General features: G+C 39.2%; 1 protein-coding gene across 1 annotated transcript; it reads left to right on the top strand.

Annotated features, from left to right (window-relative positions):
- The first annotated feature begins 16 nt into the window (after window positions 1–16).
- NGLY1 (N-glycanase 1) lies at window positions 17–18,825 on the top strand. The gene is made up of 12 exons (XM_075212355.1): window positions 17–123; window positions 2,192–2,306; window positions 3,158–3,367; window positions 5,866–6,028; window positions 7,667–7,886; window positions 10,497–10,618; window positions 11,695–11,840; window positions 13,014–13,124; window positions 14,490–14,654; window positions 15,269–15,454; window positions 16,365–16,542; window positions 17,719–18,825. The coding sequence occupies exons 1-12, from the start codon at window positions 17–19 to the stop codon at window positions 17,889–17,891; spliced, it is 1,896 nt and encodes a 631-aa protein (XP_075068456.1). The 3' UTR covers window positions 17,892–18,825.
- Window positions 18,826–19,773: the final 948 nt, after the last annotated feature.

Below are 19,773 nucleotides of genomic sequence, written 5' to 3'. Positions count from 1 at the left end.
ATCTGGCCTGGAAGTCATGGCTGCCCACGATTCCTCCGCCGTTACCGAACTGTGTCGGAACGGGCGTCAGGTCTTCATGGACGCCTCCCAGCTCCTGCTCACCTATGCAGACAACATACTGAGGTGAGGCAGGCTGCTCTATATATAGATATATATATACTCCGGATTTATGACATCAGAGGCTACGAGCTGCAGTGTTAGGAAGTAGTGACGGAGATCTATGATGTCATATTACTGTTACCGGCAGAGATCAGCGCTTCAGTTTCTGGCATTTACCTGCTAGTAGGCAGATCTGTTAAAGCTTCCTTAAATCGTCATTGTTTTATTATATAATTTAACTTCCGGGAGTGGTGATTCTCTGTCTCCCAAGATATACTACGAAAGGTTCATTATGTGTCGGTAAATTGTTTTATCATTCATTTTGTTCTGGTGCACACAATTAATGTAGAATTCGGAAGCCAATCAGTAATTTTCTAATAAAAATATGCTATATTCAGTGTTTTTTAATTAAAAACTAGTATCAAACGCTACGGAATATAATGAATAAATGTCGGTGATAATAGGAAAAACGTACTATTATTAACCATGACAAAGCATTATCTGGTTCAATATGTTTACTAAAACATACTGCACATATTAGGAAAAGATCCTTCTCCACAATCCTAACTTTAGGTCAGATATATTCAAGCCTCTCTAGAAAGTACATTGACATATGAGGCTGTTGTTAGTAGTTCCTTTTTATTTAGGACATCTTGGGCCTGATTCATTAATAAATGCAAAACGAAAGTAGTGTATGTTTTGTTTTGTTTTTTTTCCTTTAAGAGTTTTTAAAGGGTACAGAAATAAAAAGAGGGGGGGGGGGGGGGAGTGGGGAGGAGGGAAGGACAATAAACAAATGGGTAGGCGGGGGTACATAGTGGGTGGAGTATCATGCACGGGTTCGCGTGTGTGTGTGCGTGTGTGTGTATATATAAATAAAATATTGCAGGTGAAATGAGTATTGAACACATCAACATTTTTCTCAGTAACTAATTTATTATGACTATTGTAATGAAATTTACACCAAATGTCAGCAACAACCCTTGCAATCCACCACACGTGCAAAGAAATTAAACCATATATGTGCATAAATTAAGTTTTGTGTAATAGTGTGAAATGACACAGGGAAAAAGTATTGAACACGCATCCTGCTATTCATTTAATACTTTTTTGTACAAAAGCCTTTCTTGGTAATGACAGCTTCAAGATGCCTCCTGTATGGAGAAACTTGTCGCATGCAGGCCATGGCGGTTGAGTGCATTACTTATTGTTTTCTTTGAAACAATTGTACCTGCTAATTCCAGGTCTTTGGTTCTTGGACAACTCTTCTGATAATTATTTTCACTCCTCTGTCAGAAATCATGCGAGGTGCACCTGGTCATGGCCGGTTTATGGTGAAATTATGTTCTTTCCACTTCCGGATTATGGCCCCAACAGTGCTCACTGGAACATTCAGCAGTTTAGAGATCCTTCTGTAACCAATGCCATCAGGATGTTATGCAACAATAAGGTAGCGAAGGTCTTGAGAGCGCTCTTTGCTTTTACCCATCATGAGATGTTTCTTGTGTGACACCTTTGTAATGAGACACCTTTTATAGGCCATCAGTTGTGGCTGAACCAGCTGGCAGGCTTGCTTTCTAATTACTGATAGATTTCAGCTGGTGTCTTGGCTTTCCAGGCCTATTTGCATCTCCCTTTTTTCATGTGTTCAATACTTTTTGCCAGCGTCATCTCACACTATTACACAAAACTTAATGTGTATATATATATATATGTGTGTGTGTGTATATATATATATATATATATATATATATATATATATATATATATATATATATATATATCTCATATTTTGATTAATATGCGATTGAGACAAATACAGTATGATTATGATCATATGATCAATCATCAAAAACAAGGGATTTCTTCACACATTTTCATTTCATCTCCAATGTAGGACAGTTGTAGGATTACCAAACGTTAACCAGATAAGTAATACAGTAATTTCAATAAACCTTAATTCACAGTGAGATTGAATCACATGTGACCAGTTCTAGGTGTTGTTGTCCTCCATGTATTTATGTGTGTACCATACTAACCACCCTCTACTCCATTTAAATTAAGTACTAGCATTTGTCTTTTAATTCGACAGGAGTCCAAGCGAAGAAAAATACAGATCCATAAGGATTGGAAACACTGCATTTTCCACCAGACTTTTGCCTGTCCCAGGGGCTGTGGAATGTTTATTTGAAATGGGATTTGAAGAGGTAATGCATGGTTGAAAAAGCCGTTTAATGAAAAATTAAAATGACTGAAAAAGGTTGTACACTTTCCAAAACTGGGCAAGTCCTTTAAGTACAAGTCACATAAATATTAATTGGGAGATCCGTGGCTTATAATAGCTTGTATGTATTTTGTGTTCCTAACTTGTCTGCCTGACCCAAATACAAGCTCATCTCCTGCAAATATTGAAGTTCTTGGTGTGACTTGAGAAAAATTGTTTGGATCACAGTACTGAGCAAGCATTCATTCTTCAAGGGTTATGTAACTTTTGCACAAATCTAATTGAATTGCAATGAACTAGTCCATTAATAATTTGTTTTATATGCAGCGCATTACGTCAGTTTTCCTCTATAAGGAACGCCTACAGACTTTGAAAAATGTTACTACAATGGTTGTACTAGATTGTAATTTAATATAACAGTTGGGGAACACTATGTGCGTGGGGGTTTCTCTGAAGTTGGAGAACTACTTTAAGGGCTAGATTTACTAAGCTGCGGGTTTGAAAAAGTGGGGATGTTGCCTATAGCAACCAATCAGATTCTAGCTTTCATTTATTTAGTACTTTCTACAAAATGACAGCTAAAATCTGATTGGTTGCTATAGGCAACATCCCCACTTTTTCAAACCCACAGCTTAGTAAATCTAGCCCTAAGATATCTATGAGTATTTAAAGCAGGCCTTTCATTTTCTTGTTTGCCTGTTGCTGTAGGTGTAAATTCAGTTCAGTTTATCCAAACCTTTTGTGGGGGTTGTAATGGTTAAACAGGAAAAAGCTTTAACTAACCACTTGTTACTGTGAGCTGATTGTAGCTGTTTAAATGTTTTTATTCTGCAGGGAGAGACGCATCTTGTGTTTCCTAAAAAGGCATCAGTCGAGAAGCTGCGGAAAGTCAGAGACCGTATAGCATCGGAGAGAAACAAGCAACTTAATGGGTCAAGCACACCAGTACCAGAAGCAAAAAGTCCACAGCTGGCACCAAACCCGAGCCTCACAAGCAGACCGCAGCAGGCGACAGATGACAAACAGGCAACTTCCACCTTCTTGGTAATGGTTTTGTTCTATTATACAGTGACTGGACAAACTGCATGTAATCTAAAATGTTATCTACTAATTGCATACCATAGTTTTCTCTGTCGTCCTATTGGGGGACACTGTGAGACATTGAGGTATAGTAGGTGGGCCTGGAGTCAGGAGCACTTTAAACTGAAAGTGTTGGAAGGATAGCTCCACTCCTACTATGCCCTTCCTATAGAAAACTATACATTGAGCTCTTTCTAGTCAGGCATGTGTTTTAGGGCTCCTTTATTACTACTTATTTGTGAGGAGGACTCCTATAGTGGGGAGGATTCCTCCACTGCTCAGAGCTTGGATGACCTGGTTGTGGGGGTCGCCAAACATTAGGGTTTGCGGATCCTGAAGTTTCTACCTTCGTACATGTCAAAAGAAACTAGTGATCTGTTTCCCTCCGTCTCCTCAGCTGTTGGAATTGATTCTGGAGGCTTGGCAGAAACTTGACCGCAGGTTTCATATGCTGGGAAAGTTTAAATCCCTTTACCCCTTGCCCTTAGAGGAGTCTGCAAAATGGGAGAATCTTCCTACTGTGGATCTGCTTATTGTCGACTGAACCAGAACCACTGCTATTCCTGTGTTTCTCTCATGTACGTCACAGATAAAAAAATATATATTTTTTAATTTTTTATACACCTCATTAAGCTTATGTGGCAGCGGGAAGCCTCTTCAGCACGTGTATATTCACTGTCTGGATAAATAAAGCTATCCAGACCCGGGCAGAACAGTTTGGCTAAGGCTTTGCAGAAAATCGACAGCGGGCTGATTTGCTTGTGTTAGATCACATTAGAGAGTCTTCTGATCTTTTTTTTGTGCCAAGCACCTTTGGATGTGATCTCTTCTATTTCCAAGCTACCTGCGCTCATTATAGCGGCAAGGCGTTCCTTATGGTTACGCTTATGATCCGCAGACACACCCTCTAAAAGTACTTTAGAGTCTTTACCGTTTGACGGGTTGACCCTTTTTGGATCCCAGTTGGATCAGATAATTCAAGTGGCCACTGGTGGTAGGAGCTCTTTTTTTTTTTTATGCCAGTTTGCCTTGGCCTAGCTTACGCCCTACATAACCCACGTTTCGGCCGTTTTGCCCCTTCAGTAGGTCGCAGAGGACTCCTGAAAGTGGGCAATCCGCTTCCTCAAGGGGGAGTTTCCATAGAGGTTGTGGGACAGCCATGCGTAGGAATCCCAAGCCTGCAGAGTCAGCCTCCGCATCATAGGACTCCCATTCATGCTGTTGTGGTAGGGGCCCGTCTCATGCTTTTTCAGGATAAATGGCTGGAATCATCCCCCAATGCTTGGGATCGAGGGGCGGTCACTCGGGCCTATGTGACAGATCTTGTACATTTCCCTCGTCGCAGATTTTTTTCAATTGGCCTGCCATCTTGCTGTCTATGGTACAGTGCGCTCTGGGAGACATTCCAGAAACTCTTTGTTGTGGGAGTGATTATTCCAGTCCCTCCTCTGGAAAGAGGTTTGGGATTTTACTCTCTGGTTGCAAAGCTGGAAGTCTCCTTCCATTCGATCCTGAACCTCAAAACCCTCAGCAAACTGGTTAGAGTCTTGGGGGTAAATGTATTAAAGTGCTTTTTTTGTAAGTTACCGAAAATGACAAAGGTAATGGCCGTCTTGGCAGGTCTTTTTCACAGGGTGTCACAGTTGTTCCTTACCTGGACGACCTGTTGTTAAAGGCCCCATCTTATTCTGTACTGCTCTGCCACCTTCACTTGACAATGACTGTCTTGGAACCACATGGCTGGATCCTAAACCTGCCCAATTCTTAATTCCTGTGCAGAAGATACAGTTTCTTGGCCTCTACTTCAACACCAGGTTTCAGCGGGTGTTTATTCTGGAGGACAAGGTACTGACCAAGACCAGACCTCAACTGGGTCGACAGGTGTCCCTTCTCCGCTGCCTGAAGCTGCTGGGCATCATGGTATCCCATTTTGGAAGTGGTACCCTTGGCCCAGTTTCATTCTCAAACGTTCCAGAGGGAGCTTCTTCGGAAGTGGTCAAAATCCCCTCTTCATGTGGACAAACAATTCATCAAGTTATCTGTGACGGTTTGCCAGTCCCTAGTCTGGGGGTTGAACCGGTCACCAGGGGTCGCTCCTTCCAGTATTGAGAGAGGACCCCAGCAATTACCATTTGAGCGCAGATCTAGATAGACCTATACTGGAAACTGCTCTAGCTACAAGCTTGATGTTTTCATTGTGTTAACTGGAGTCAAATACAAGAGTGACCTTGACTGATGCTTTAATCAAGGTTGTTTCTACTTGTGTGGCAGTGCATTCTGGGAAATGTAATCAAAGATGAGTCTTGACAATTTCCATAATGTAGCACATTTATTTTATTATTATTGTTGCAGTGCAAGCTAACGTGACTTTGTACTTGCTGCATCGTTTTTGGTGAAGAATTTAGTGATCCCTAAAGTATCATCGAAAAATGTGGTTAATAATTAAGTTCTTTTTATTCCAGGCATCTGAAATTACGTTTTTCAAGACATTACAGTCCAACTTTCAGCATGTTCAAGTGTACGAGCTGCCTGAACTTCAGCAAAAAGCTCGAGAGCAAATCCCAATATCAGAACTAAAGGAGAGAGCCAAAGAAAAACTGCTGCAAGCAAAAAGCCTTGACTCTGGTAATAGATCTGAACTATGCTTAATTATTGAGTTGATGTTTGTGTGTTGGAACAGTGATAAACTACTATCTATGCTCTGCTGCCTAGTTTGAACGAAAAAAGTTTGGGTTCCTTTTTTTTTCTCCCCTGCTGTATGGAATTCATGTCCTACTCGGATATTCCTGTCCGAATTAAGTGGAGAAAACTTAACAAGGGCTGCTTTAATACTTGTGAGCTGTCTTCTGGAGATGCGGTCTGCAGTAAAAAAAACACTTAGAAATCATTTTCTTAATTACAAGAAGAATAATTGATTGCAGTAAATAAAATATTCAGCCTCTTGTTTTAAGGAGCACATTTAGCTTCTATTTCAGCTGTCGGTCTGTTTGTAAAGACTCTACCAACTTTGCACATTTTCTTTGTGGGCTTTTTTTGTATTTAGGCCACTCCTATGTGGATTTTGTTATATTCTTCGGGTCACTGCCCTTATGGAATATAAGGCCTCTCCCAAATCCATCATCTTTTGCAGACTGCAGCAGGTTTTCTTTAGATTTTTTTATATCTTACTCCATGTATTCTGAAAAGATTTCCAGGCCCTGAAGCTGAGAAGAATCCTCATAGCATTATGCTTTCTCCACCACGCTTCATGGTAGGGATAGTGTTTGTGGGATGATGCACAGTTTTAGGTTTGCACCTAACAGTCAGGTCAAAAAAGTTTTGGAGAAATTTCTATATTACTGTATTGGATAACATAGAAAGCAAAGTGAACACAAACCTCTTATTTCAGTCTCCTGGACAAAACCATATTACAATGCAAGGGGTGCAAATTAGTATTTTGTTTTGCACATAAGTTAAATACTGACTGTTTTTTCATGTAGCACACAAATACTTGATAGCTTATTTGTACACTGAAATTTAAAGTTGATATTTCAGGAGACTGAAATAAGAAGTTTCTCAAGTTAAGAGTTTGACTGGGGCGGTAACACCTGTCAAACCGTAACGCAGGTGTCCTAAGGCGAGCTCAGGGAGGACAGAAACCTCCCGTGGAGCAGAAGGAAAAAGTTAAGATCCTTAATGAATCGGGCCCCTAGTTATCAAAAGCGACTATCATGACCAGGATTATGTACCTGTATTCCAAGCTGGGAAACAAGGCCAGAGAACGATGCCAATATCATGGGGTGAAATATGGCCAGTTGTGGGTGCTCTTTTGAGTCGTGGGCCAAAAGTGCTTGTTGCTGTATTTTCTGCAGGCTCAACAAAACATGGACATGATTTCATACAGCAAAGAAGAACTTCAGTCTGAATACTAGTTATTGTAATATCTGACTAATGATGGGAATATATTTAGGGGTAAATTTATCAAACTGCAGTTTTGAAACAGTGGAGATGTTGCAACCAATTAGATTCTAGTTATCATTTATTTAGTACACTCTACAAAATGACAGCTAGAATCTGGTTGCTTTAGGCAACATCTCCACTTTTTCAGACCTGCAGCTTGATGGATGCGTCTTTTGCCTGTGGATGCGTCTTTTGCTGCATTATTAAATGTAGGTAGAAGGAAATGCTCAGAATTTACATCTTCATACAGCTGCAGTGGAAGGTAATGGTAAGATTGCATTTATTCATTATGCATAAATATGTAAATTTCAACTTACCTTTCAGATACCACTGTGAATGAAGATGATTTTTTGATGTTAGAGCTGCTACGTTGGTTTAAAGAGGACTTCTTCCATTGGGTGAACAGTCTTCCCTGTGGTCTATGTGGAAATGAGACCGAGGCTAAAGAATCGATTGCCCCTTCTGCAGAGGATCTTCGGTGGGGGGCTAATCGAGTGGAGAATCATTACTGTAAAAATTGTCAGCACATCAACCGGTTCCCAAGGTGAGTTCTACAATATCCACTTATTGAGTTCAACACGTGCTAGTCATGCAGCAATGGCCTGTAAAAGTTTTGTTCTGACCTGTTATTTATGGAATGTTTGACCACACTTTTTTTTTTTTTTTTTTTTAAATTGGGGAATTGTGTCAAAAACAATGTATAATATTTTTATCCCCAATTTTATTTGTGAGAAAGTAGATTTGTAGAAGTGTTTCTTCACATTTCTATAACCTAATCACACTTACGAGGGATTGTGTTCCTGTGTGGAGTTGGAAGTGTTTTTCTATACATTCACACTGGGGCAGTGATTTAAGCACCTCCAATTTTTGTCAAGGAATTGTATTACAAAATACTGCACTATATACTTAATTTTCTTGTTGTGGCTTGTTCTCTGTCTCTTGTCCGCTCGCTCTCCTGCCCTCTGGCTCGCTCTCCTGCCCGCTCTCTCACTGTCTTGTTTTTTGGCTCTCCTGCTCTCTCTCCCAGCTTTACTTGATTTGGTGCAAAACAATTTCTGTTCAAACAAAGTGAAACCTTCTGGAGAATAAAGGTTTCATCAGTGCCCTGATTGAGAATGGTAGGAGTCCTGGGAGTAGGGCCACCATTGTCCTATTACTAAAGGAGGGATAAAAAAAATGTTTAAAAGATAAAATTGTGGTGTTCTTTCCTTCTGGAAAAGAATGGTACATTGAAATGTTTCATTCTGTGCAGTGTTTTTTGTTTTTTTGTGCATCATTTAAAAAACAACAACAACAATCTATTAGCCCCCAGATTGTTCTACTTCTGTCTTGATGTATCCATCATCATCATTTATTTATATAGCGCCAACATATTCTGTAGCGCTTTACAATTGGGGACAAACATAATAAACTAATAAACAAACTGGGTAAAACAGACAAAGAGGTGAGAAGGCCCTGCTCGCATGCTTACAATCCATGTCTAGAAAGTACAATATATGCAGGAAAAAGGTAGATCTCTCATAATTTTGAAATGGTAAAATACAGGATACCAATCTGAAATTAAGGGGTGCTATGTAAAATTAAACCCACTCCCAGAAGTTTATTTACATAGGGTCTGGCGTGGCACAAGGTTTGGCCAGTCTACAATGCCTGGCTCTACTTTCCCCGCTTCCGCTGCCTGTTTGAAAAAAGACCAGGTCAGCAGGAGCAAGGAGAGACGCCCGCTGTATGTGACACTCTCCTCGCTCCTGCTGATATATTTTATTTTTTTCATACAGGTAGCGTGTTGGCCACCAACAACATGCTGACAGCTTGAAGCTATGACAGCAGATCTGGGCAAGTGCCCAATATCCGGAGGCCCACTAGATTGTGTGGAACATTGACCAACAGGTAAATAATCTTCTGGTATGAGGTTTAATGTCTGATATTCCAGCCAAAACTAGATTTTTAGTTTTGGGTGCAGTAACCCTTTTAATTATTTATTTATTTTTTAAATGCCATAAAATCCACCACATATGTTTTTGAGTATCAGTTAGTATAATATACTATAACTCGTGCTCATTTACTCTTCGAGGAAAACCGCAACACATGGGTACTCTACATAGGGAAGAGGGAAGCACCTTTGAGCTCTGTCCTATGCTTTAACGGCCTTTAATTGACAACACCATTCCCAGCGCACAGCAACCTTAAATGCGTATAGTGATTGAATAATACATAAAACTGTGTCAAATAAAAACTGACTGATAATAAATTAAAATCTTATAGGCTTATCCCTAAAAATGTCTGTAAGGGTGTCCTAGATATAAAATTATACAATGTAAATCTTCCAGGATATATCCACCAGTCTGGTATCTTGCTAATTCAGGTAAATCGATCTAAAAAAGGAATATTGTAAAGTATGTTACGGTGCTAACGAGAGTATAATTCCTATTGCAGCGTTCTATATCATTAGATCTACACACCTGGTTTAAGGGCTGGTGATATCTCCACCCTCACGATAAATCTACTGGAGCATCATGGGCCTCCGTATATGCTGCTGGCACACAAAATATATATGTTGCAGTTAATGTCTTGATTATAACATGTATAGTGGATTATAATCCATTCCAATTATCTCCAGTATTCCCGATGCTGTGTTGAAGGTAGTTCTAGAGATGCCGGGTATAACGGTGGCTAATGGAGATATTTCTGGGAGGCAGCGTATGAAGCTCCGAGGCGGTAGATGAAATCCGGAGTTCCGTCAGGTGAAGTATACGGGACCAGCCCCGTTGTCAGTTCTCTCACATGAAGTGATCATGGACATTTTTTTTCGGGGATGAGCCTATATGATTTTATTTTGTTAAAGTCAGTTTGTATTTGAAACGCTGGGAATGGTGTTGTCAGTATACGTATTACAAGAGATAGATAGGAGGTTACTCTTGTCCTAAGAAGCTCGTACACCTGACAGTGGAGAGTGCGTTTATATGATATAACAACCTTTAATTAGCTGGAAGTTTATGTACAATGGAAAAATACTTTCAGTCAAAGAATTCACCCAATTTAAAATATTCCCAACTTTGTCATGGTTTCAGAAAACGCATGCATTGTGAAATTCTATATTATTTTGGCTTAAATGAGTAGTTAAGAAAAACAAATCTGTTCTTAAACATCCTAGATACAATGACCCAGAAAAGCTTTTACAAACCAGGCGTGGGCGCTGTGGAGAGTGGGCCAACTGCTTTACGCTGTGCTGCAGGGCTGTGGGGCTGGAAGCAAGATATGTGTGGGACTCTACAGGTGAGCAGAGCACCGAGGGGGATGTTTTATTTTCTCTTTACTATTCCTGTTTGTGAAATATAATATAAAATGCATTGTCCAAAATACTTTGTCATTAAAGAGGAAGGAGTCTTTTGAATGCATGCAGGCAGATTTGAACTTGTTTAGCTATAACAGACTATACATAAAAATAGAGTATTCTCAATAATTAACCTGCTACTGACAATAGGTTAAAGGAAAACTCTACAGCAGCTCCTCCTGTAATAGGGGGCCAGGCCCAAGCACGTCCTCTGTCTAAGGCTGGCCCAATGTGCCACATCACAAACATGGCGTTACTGGGTTTGCATCATGAGTTGCTTTTCAAACTTCTCTATTCAGCTCCAGTAACGACGACAGATAGACGCAGTGGGGTGTATCTGCCTTAGACTGGCTATGGCTGGCCCCCTGAAGAAGGCAAAAAATACAGGACAAGAAAATGCTATATACACTCTAGTAGAAAAGATCCTAAAAGGTTTGCGCAATAGGGGCCATGTAGCACCATTTCTGAATCGGTATCACAGGAGCCTTATTTCATTTCTCTATGCGGTTGGGTACTCTGCTCTTTCCACTATAAGATTCACTGCTCAGTTTGGCTTCTTGCTTGCCCTCCATTTCTCTTTTCACAGAATATCACTGCCCATGTCACATGAAGTCCTACCCTCACTAACGTAATCATATAAGTGGGCAGGTCACTGCCTCTCACAAGATCAGCACCCTCCTCTCCTGAAAGTATTCCCATGTCTTTATTCCCCATGTCAGAAAAATCTGATTAGCTAATGAAAGGTACAAGCAGGAGACGAAGGTGAAATACAGTAATGTGTTTAGATTCTAGTCAAATGCACGATAAAAATTAAAAGTCCATGAATGTTGACTTGGCCTTTAAAGATTTGGCTTTTCCATGCATTTTGAAGGTCCCTTGATGTTGCTTTTTTATATGAGTGCATGCATACTTTTATTTTTTTATTAGTTGTTTTTACTTGTCATACTATGTATTCATAAGGAACATTGAAAAAACAACAGAATACCACACATAAGTGCTTATTTTTCACATCCTGCAGATCATGTCTGGACTGAGGTGTTCTCTTCATCTCAAAACAGATGGCTTCATTGTGACCCATGTGAAAATGCTTGTGACAAACCTCTCTTGTATGAGGTGGGATGGGGAAAGAAACTGTCTTATATCGTAGCATTCTCCAATGACGAGGTATGTACAGCCACACAAATTGCCATGGAAAAAGAAGTGTAGGTTCTTTATACTAGTGATTAATGGCTCCACATGTAGTTTTTAATTGTTCTGGGGACATCACACGTGTTTAGTAAAGCCTGCATCTGAGATCTAGTGGTAACATTATTTATGGGGTAGTCATTGTTCCCTCTGGCACAATACAGTTATGTTAAGGTAGTAGATGTTATACTCACTTTGCATGGTGCATTTCTGCCTTTTAATATATACTTTAAAATGCACAGGTTGCTAGGGTTAATCTGGTCACCTGTTACTTTTAACCAGTACAGGTTAATTCACTTATCTTGAGACAGAACCAGAGAAAAAATAAGCCTGTGCTAGGTATATCCCATATTGTATGTGGTACCAGCTGCGTGGCAATATAAATGCCCATATATGTATACAAAACAAAAAGATAGTTGTTGTCAGTGCTTATCCTTAATACTGCATATCTGTGTGTATCTACAAAATAAAAACACAAGGTATTAGTTCATATTTTGATCAAAACATTTAAGCCTGCATCCCAGCGTCAGGGTCACCTAATTGTATGCAGGTCCCCTACACTGACCTATATGCTTTTAAAAACCATTCAAATGCAGTTAAAATCAGATGCAGTCACCTCACTTATCTTGTACATAAATCAGTTGTGGTCCAGAGGGATGGTAGCCAGACCTCAGAGCAGCACAGGGCTCCAGAGTTGCACTTTGCCTTCTTCAATCCATGAGGTACCATTAGAAACCCCTGTAGTAACACTGCAGCATAACAATGAGAGTTTCTGCCCATACTAATCCCCATTAAACCACCAGGGTAAGTGTTTGCAACATTTAAAGTTAAATAATGTTTTAAACATTCTACAAAGTGCACGGCTTCAGGCAAAACCTTTATTTAACACACAAGGCGTTGTAGTGCTGGTCCTAAGTTAAAACGTCCCACTTCACTTTCATGTGTGAAGGAGGGTGAATCCAGCAACGGGCAGTATCCCTATAGAATTTGAATTTCAAAAAAGTTAATAAATTTGAACTAAATATGTACAATGTCACAGAGTAAGTGTGTAAGATTGAATTTGTCATGTAGACTTGTATCCTAGTTTTATTTTAAATCCATTCTATTCTAGAGATATCTAGCAGATAGTAAAATGTTCTGTAAATATTCTAGGTTGTTGATGTTACCTGGAGGTACTCATGTAAACATGAAGATGTCATCTTAAGGAGAAAAGAAGTTCGAGAAAGTTGGTTACGAGAAACGATTACTGGTTTCAATAAGACGGTAATAAATTATTTAGAAACAATTATCTTGTTGGCAACCACATGTTAAAATGTCTATATTGAACAAAAGAATGTGGGCAGTTTTAGTTAAGTATAAATACTGTTCTTTTTGGTGTATTAGCTTGGAATGCACAGGCTCTTTATGCATTAATGTAGGGCAATGGTTTATTTTACCAGCAGATGTTAAGAGTAATATTACTACACATCGAAAATACTACAAAAATTGGAAGTATACGTCCATACAGTTACCTGGAAGCAATATTCTGGGTCTATGCACTGGATCCAGGAGTTGTCAATCATCTCTGATGTATACTGATCCATATATATATTTTGGTTCACTTCTTGGAGGATGAGAGACCCGGAGAGGCTCTTCCAAAGCTCCGAAGAATTGAATTATTATTATTAACTTTGACTTATAGGGCGCCACAAAGGGTCCGCAGCGCCATACATTACATATACAGAAAACAGAACCAAGACACAGTATGATACAAAAATATATACAAACACAGGTGTAACACTTATTCATGCACTAACATGAACTAAGATGTCACTGTTCGGGGATTGAACTCATGACCCCAGTGCTGTGAGGTAGAAGTGCTAACCACTTTGCCACCATGCTAATTCAGTGCAATTCAAAACTTACATTTATCCTAATAGGAGTGCATTGTGAATGCAATAACTAAGAAGTGTTATATGCTTTTCTTTTCTTTTTTTCTTTTTTATTGTGTTTTAACATGCAATAAAAAAAAAAAAAAAAGAGGCAAGTTTCAACATATGGACATGTTCACTTAGCCGTGGAGTGCCTCCGGAATGGATGAGAAAGCACTCTGCAGCAATGCAAGATATCTTAACCCCCCCCCCCCTTTCCTTCCCATAGAGGTGCGAGGAAAAACTATGATGTTGAGGTACAGTAGCACCTGCAAATGTGCGCAGCGGAACATTGCAGAAAATTAAATATGCCCCATAGTAGGGGAAAAGGGGTGATATAAAGCACACTGTCTCCAGCTGAAGCTGTAATTAAATGTAACTTACATTCCCTCACACAGTTGAGGGGCCAGCCTTCTCTTGAATGCACCTGTTTGTTGGCAGGTGCTAAACAGGGGAACACAGGGAGTCTTAATAGTGTAGTATGTTGTGATATAGAGAAAAGACTTCAAATTTATTGGATAACTACTCTGAGATTTGGTTATAGAAAATGCAAAGACTTCTGAAAATGGGTACTGCGCACAAAACATTGTCCCGGTAAAGCTAATGTTCTCTCATGTAAACAAAGAATTAGAAAAATCTTTCTCTTTGTCAAGTATGTATTGTGTGAACCTTTGTCAAGTCGTTATTAATCTATATTACTAATGCTTTTGGTCTATAGAGGCAGCAGTCCTTAACAGAACTGAGAAAGAAGGAGCTCCTTGGCAGGCTGATCGTGGAGATTGTGGAGTTCATGTCTCCGAAGACACCCAAACCTGGAGAGCTTGGTGGCCGAGTATCAGGATCCCTAGCTTGGAGAGTGGCACGAGGAGAAAGTGATTTGAATGTAATTGTGTGTCAACTTTGCTGTAGCCATCACCTTCACATATAGGGACACAGAATTGGATAAGACATTTAGGGGCATAATTAATTGTGCCGTTTCCGTGGCGCGCTTAAACTACTACCGTCATTACGGTAGTAGTTCACTGGATTTCAGCTCGCAGCTCCCTGAGCTGAAATCCAGCGAGAAAACTACCGTAATAACAGTTTTTCCGTGCACTATTACCGTAGTAACGGTAATAATGCGCAGACCGCAAGATTTTCTGTGTTTCCGCCGACAATTGAATATGCCCCTTAGAGAGGTTCACACATGCCAATCTAAGCCACAATCTAGTGATTTCAAGCTACCAATGCATTGTGTTCAGTTACAGTTTATAATAATTGCAAGCACAGCACAATATTTACAACTACATGTATAGGTGCATCATAGGTTACAAAGATACAAACGAATTAATAATGTGTCAGGGATCCATGCAAACCACCAGTACATGTGTTATATAAATAAATGTTAGACAGATGCATGGAACCATCATCTTAGCTTTTCTGAAACAACCATTTTAAGTTTGATACTAATATAAAGTAATTTGCAAATTGTAACTACTTTATGTTTTGCTTAACTAGAGTAAGAGTGTCATATTTGTCCCCTCTGAAACGGAGAAAGCTGCCAAGCGTTTCCACCTTCAATATAACATTGTGGAGAATTGCTACACACGGGTCTCAAATCAAAATGAGGTGATTACCAGCTGGGAAAATGGAGTCTGGTTGGCTGAGTCTTTATGTAGAAAAGTAGAAAATGACTGGAAAATGGTAAGTCATTAGCACTGGAGAACACCAACACTGAAGTGTGATTCGGTTTAAGATTATTCCGATTGGTTGTTTTGGTCCCCTCCCTGTAGTTGACAAACTGACTACTATAAATGGTCATGTTTAATCCAAAAGAAATCCATCTAGTTTCTATAATATTGAAACAAACTGTTGTGGTCTTTGTGATTCTAAAAAAAAAATTAAACCAAGACCAAAATCTTTTGAGTGCAAAAGAAGGCAAGTGATGGTGAAGGCAATAGCCGTTTGACAGGAGCCCCACATCATTACTGTGCATTGTTAGAGACACTGTCTCTCAGTCTGTGACTTCCACTTGTCTCCTATGCCCTCCTTGTTTCATGACACTGCTCCTGTGACTGCACCCGTCGTGTCCTCATTTAATTACTAGTGGACGGGCCTTTCACAAGAGCAACACTCATTTTCTGAAATACTCTGTGCTGGTTTGAGCATTGTGATGATCTGATTATCAGCAGGTTGTTCTTTCCCCAGCCAGGCTGGGACATATACAGGAAGTGAAGAAAATGTGCTGTGACTTTCGTTAAACGCAGCTTTAAAAGAGGCTATGAACTTTTATCTTTAAAATAAGGATTTCTGATCTGGGGGTAATTCCAGGCGCCTCTTATCGCCTCTTTGCTATAGGCTAATTATGTGTTCTTTTACTGAGGGGCTACCTTGTTTGTTTTGTAAAATCTAAATGTATTCTAGTAAATGGGAAGTCTTCTTTCAACTCTGTTAACTGTTTTCTCAATTAATCATGTTCTCAGTTAGTCCATGTATTTGATAGTCTGACCTCTTTGCTTGCCTTGTAACTTCTGAAAAGAGTTTCCTTCTAACCCTGTTCTCTCTGATTGTATTACCTGACATTTATTTCCAATGTGATACACATGTTTTGCAGGTGTATTTGGCACGCAGGGAAGAATCGCCTTCTGCTAGAATTGGTTGGAAGTTTGAGTGTTCGTCTGTGGGACTGAGAGTGGAGAATATAAGTATACGGACCAGTAGTGAAACCTTCCACAGTGGTATTATAAAATGGAAGTTGTATTCTTTAGAAACACAAGTGGAAGTTAACGCTGGTAAGTTTTCACTGGCAGTTACTTTGACCTTTAAACAAAACAAATGTATAAAAAAATCTGGCTTCTTAAGTATTGCTAGAGAAAAACATGTTGATATGAATAATTATTTATTTAAAAAAAAACTTGGTGTAGAATGCTTTCTGCAACTTCTTGTCTGTGTTATCCTTATACCTGGCATGATAGCCTTTCATTTAGGTTTGTATGTGAAATGCTGTATAATATATGTTATCTGGGTGATAGAAATAATCCTAGTACAAAGTATGTTCCTACCCTCACTGTGTGTAGTGCTCTGGCATTCCGAGCACTGTCCCTTTCTCTTGATACCTGAATTAATGCCTGAGCGTTAGGCGATTTATGTATTAAATTAATTACAGCAGCAACTGGCTGTCTCCTAAGGCCTCTACACGGGCAGATGTGGTCCAAATTGGCTAGCTAATTGAGTGAGCTAATAGAAGGAATCCATTGGCTGGGTGCCCAGACAGAGCATCTGGATCACATAGTGCTCCGTTAGTGTGGCTGGCCAGAGACTGTACTGACTGACAAATTGTGGTCATTGCCTGAATAGATTTTTTTTTCCCAATCCCCATCCAAATCTCATCAATCCCAATTAGTTTTTACCCAGGTTTCCAGGTGTTGTGCAGCTTTTTGGGGCCTTCTGTGTCTAAAATAAACTTAATTGACAATCCAAATCAATGTGTATATGGGTAGTTTGTGTCATCTCTCATTCTATCAACTTACTGCCTAATGTTCCTGCACTACCAATGAGCACCTTACCGACCTCTCCCAACTCAAGAGAAGCTGCACTACTCTACAGCTGTCACAGCACTTGGGGTACAAACAGTATTGGTTAAGAGGTATTTGATTCAAGACTCGCTTAATGGCATTCACAAGAGCACAATATTTTTTAACATTAAAAAAAATAAATATGATATTTAGTGACTGTCTCTTGATAGTAGTCCGTTCTAAATGCCAGTGGCGAACTTTGTACAATCATAGCGGTAATTAGTACAATGGCACCTTTAAAAATCCCCAATGCTTCTTTATAAATGTGATGTGTGTTCTTAAATGACAGAGAGCAAGATGCCAGTCCTTTAAACATGATCATGTTGCCTACCAATTATACCGTCAAAACATCATTTACCTATTATCCTTATCTTACCAATTTCTATCTTTCAGATAAGAACTTATATTCCTATCCAGAGTTTTTAAATGCTTCGGAAGTTATATTGGAAGCTGAACTAAGCGGTGGCGAGGGGAGTGAGGCATGGCAACATACACAATTGTTTCGAGAGAGTCTAACCAAGAAGGAAAATTCTTTGGAAATTATTGTAACTCTTAAAGATCCTTAGAAATTGTATTAGTTTTTATTTTTAAAATGGTTTGTTTTATATGAATGGTTTTGGTTGTTGCAATACTACCTATTTTAGTTGGTATGATTGAGATATTATGGGTTTTAAATGGACAATTTACCTTTGCATAGTTATTTTAGTATTTTATCCAAGGAGTGCACAAAATGAAAGACTGGTGTGTTCTGGGGCTAGTTTATAATTTGCCTTCAGAACATTACCAGTCTTCTAAATTTGCTGAATATTAAATTACCCAATGTTTTAAAAAAACTCAATGTTTTTAAAAAAAAAAAAAAAATAAAGCATAAAATTATTTTTCAATTAGAGACCAAGGTTTGCTTTTTTTATTTGACAGGGAAAGAATGATATAACAAATTCCCCCCAATCTGCTGGCATTTTTGACATCTGGTATGGTGGGGAATGTTAGGTTTGGAGCAGCTGTATTGGAAGTAACTAGAATACTTTTCTTACACTCTCTAGAGGCAACCTATGGCTATCCAGGTATTCTGAAAGTTCATGTTCCAGACCTTGGCTGGCTAAACATGCTGTGACTTGTAGTTCTGCAAAAGCCAGAGAGCCCCACTACCTCTGTTCTAGATTCTTATTTTGGTTAGCCAACATATCACTTATTTGTATTTAAAATGTACTTGAATGTAAAATAATGGAGATACACTTAATGGAAATGTAGTTATTTAAAGCCTCTGGAAGAAAGCTTTTTAAGACTTTTCATAAAAATGTTAGACACACAGTTGTTCTCTTTTTCAACACTGTTTCGGGGCCACAAGTCATCATGTTCCAGTCTATTTCCCATTGGAAGTAGAGAGTATGTTAACTGAATGGATATATACATTTTATTGCATATTTAATAAATCAGTTATATTTCTACAGTCTGTACATGGTCTGTATTTAAGTGTCAATAAAATATTACCTAAAGTAATTCATGACCTCATTATTAGAATGAAATGTACCCTATTCACGGGCAGAATTTTCATTAAAAGGTGTTAGCATCATTTACATTGTCCATATATCTCATGTAAATTTTCAGCAACTGCTGTGCCGAAATCACAAGAGTGATGTGCTTATTAAGAGTACATGTCACCTACAGGATATTGAGTTGGTGCTGCCTCTACTAGGCAGCCATTTTGTAAGCTGACTCAATGTTCATGAGAAGGCAGGCTCTCAATTCACTAGAAATTAGTGACATTACCAAGGCACTTTGTGTGTAGGTTATACTTCTGCATTAATTAGTGTTTTGGGGCTAATTTATTTAAACTGACTTGGCAGTGGAATCTTTAACATACAGTTCTGGCAAAAGGTTTCGAGAATGACACTCAAATCCTGGTTTTCACAAAGTTTGCTGCTTCAGTGTTTTCAGACCTTTTTGTCAGATGTTGCTATGGTATATTGAAGTAAAATCACAAGCATTTCATAAGTGTCTAAGGCTTTTATTGACAATTACATTAAGTTTATGCAAAGAGTCAATATTTGCAGTATTGACCCTTCTTTTTGAACACCTCTGCAATTCGCCATGGCATGCTGTCAATCAACTTTTGGGCCACATACTTACTGATGGCCGCCCATTCTTGCCTAATCAATGCTTGGAGTTGTGGGGTTTTGTTTGTCCACCTGCCTCTTGAGGATTGACCACAAGTTCTCAATGGGATTAAGGTCTGGGGAGTTTCCTGGCCACGGACTCAATATTTCAATGTTTTGATCCCCAAGCCACTTGGTTATCACTTTTGCCTTATGGCAAGGTGCTCCAGCGTGCTGGAAAAGGCTTTGTTCATCACCAAACTGTTCTTGGATGGTTGGGAGAAGTTGTTCTTGGAGGATGTTTTTGTACCATTCTTTATTCATTGCTGTGTTCTTAGACAAAATTGTGAGT

The sequence above is a fragment of the Mixophyes fleayi genome, chromosome 5 (genome assembly GCF_038048845.1).
Source record: "Mixophyes fleayi isolate aMixFle1 chromosome 5, aMixFle1.hap1, whole genome shotgun sequence".
NCBI lineage: Eukaryota > Metazoa > Chordata > Amphibia > Anura > Limnodynastidae > Mixophyes > Mixophyes fleayi.
This window is presented reverse-complemented; position numbering and strand designations above follow the sequence as displayed.

Excerpts from the sequence above, each read along its gene's own strand:
- NGLY1 (XM_075212355.1), top strand. The coding sequence starts at position 17 with ATGGCTGCCCACGATTCCTCCGCCGTTACCGAACTGTGTCGGAACGGG. Across the intron at positions 124-2,191 it reads TATGCAGACAACATACTGAG|GAGTCCAAGCGAAGAAAAAT; the intron begins GTGAGGCAGGCT and ends TTAATTCGACAG. Across the intron at positions 3,368-5,865 it reads AGGCAACTTCCACCTTCTTG|GCATCTGAAATTACGTTTTT; the intron begins GTAATGGTTTTG and ends TTTTTATTCCAG.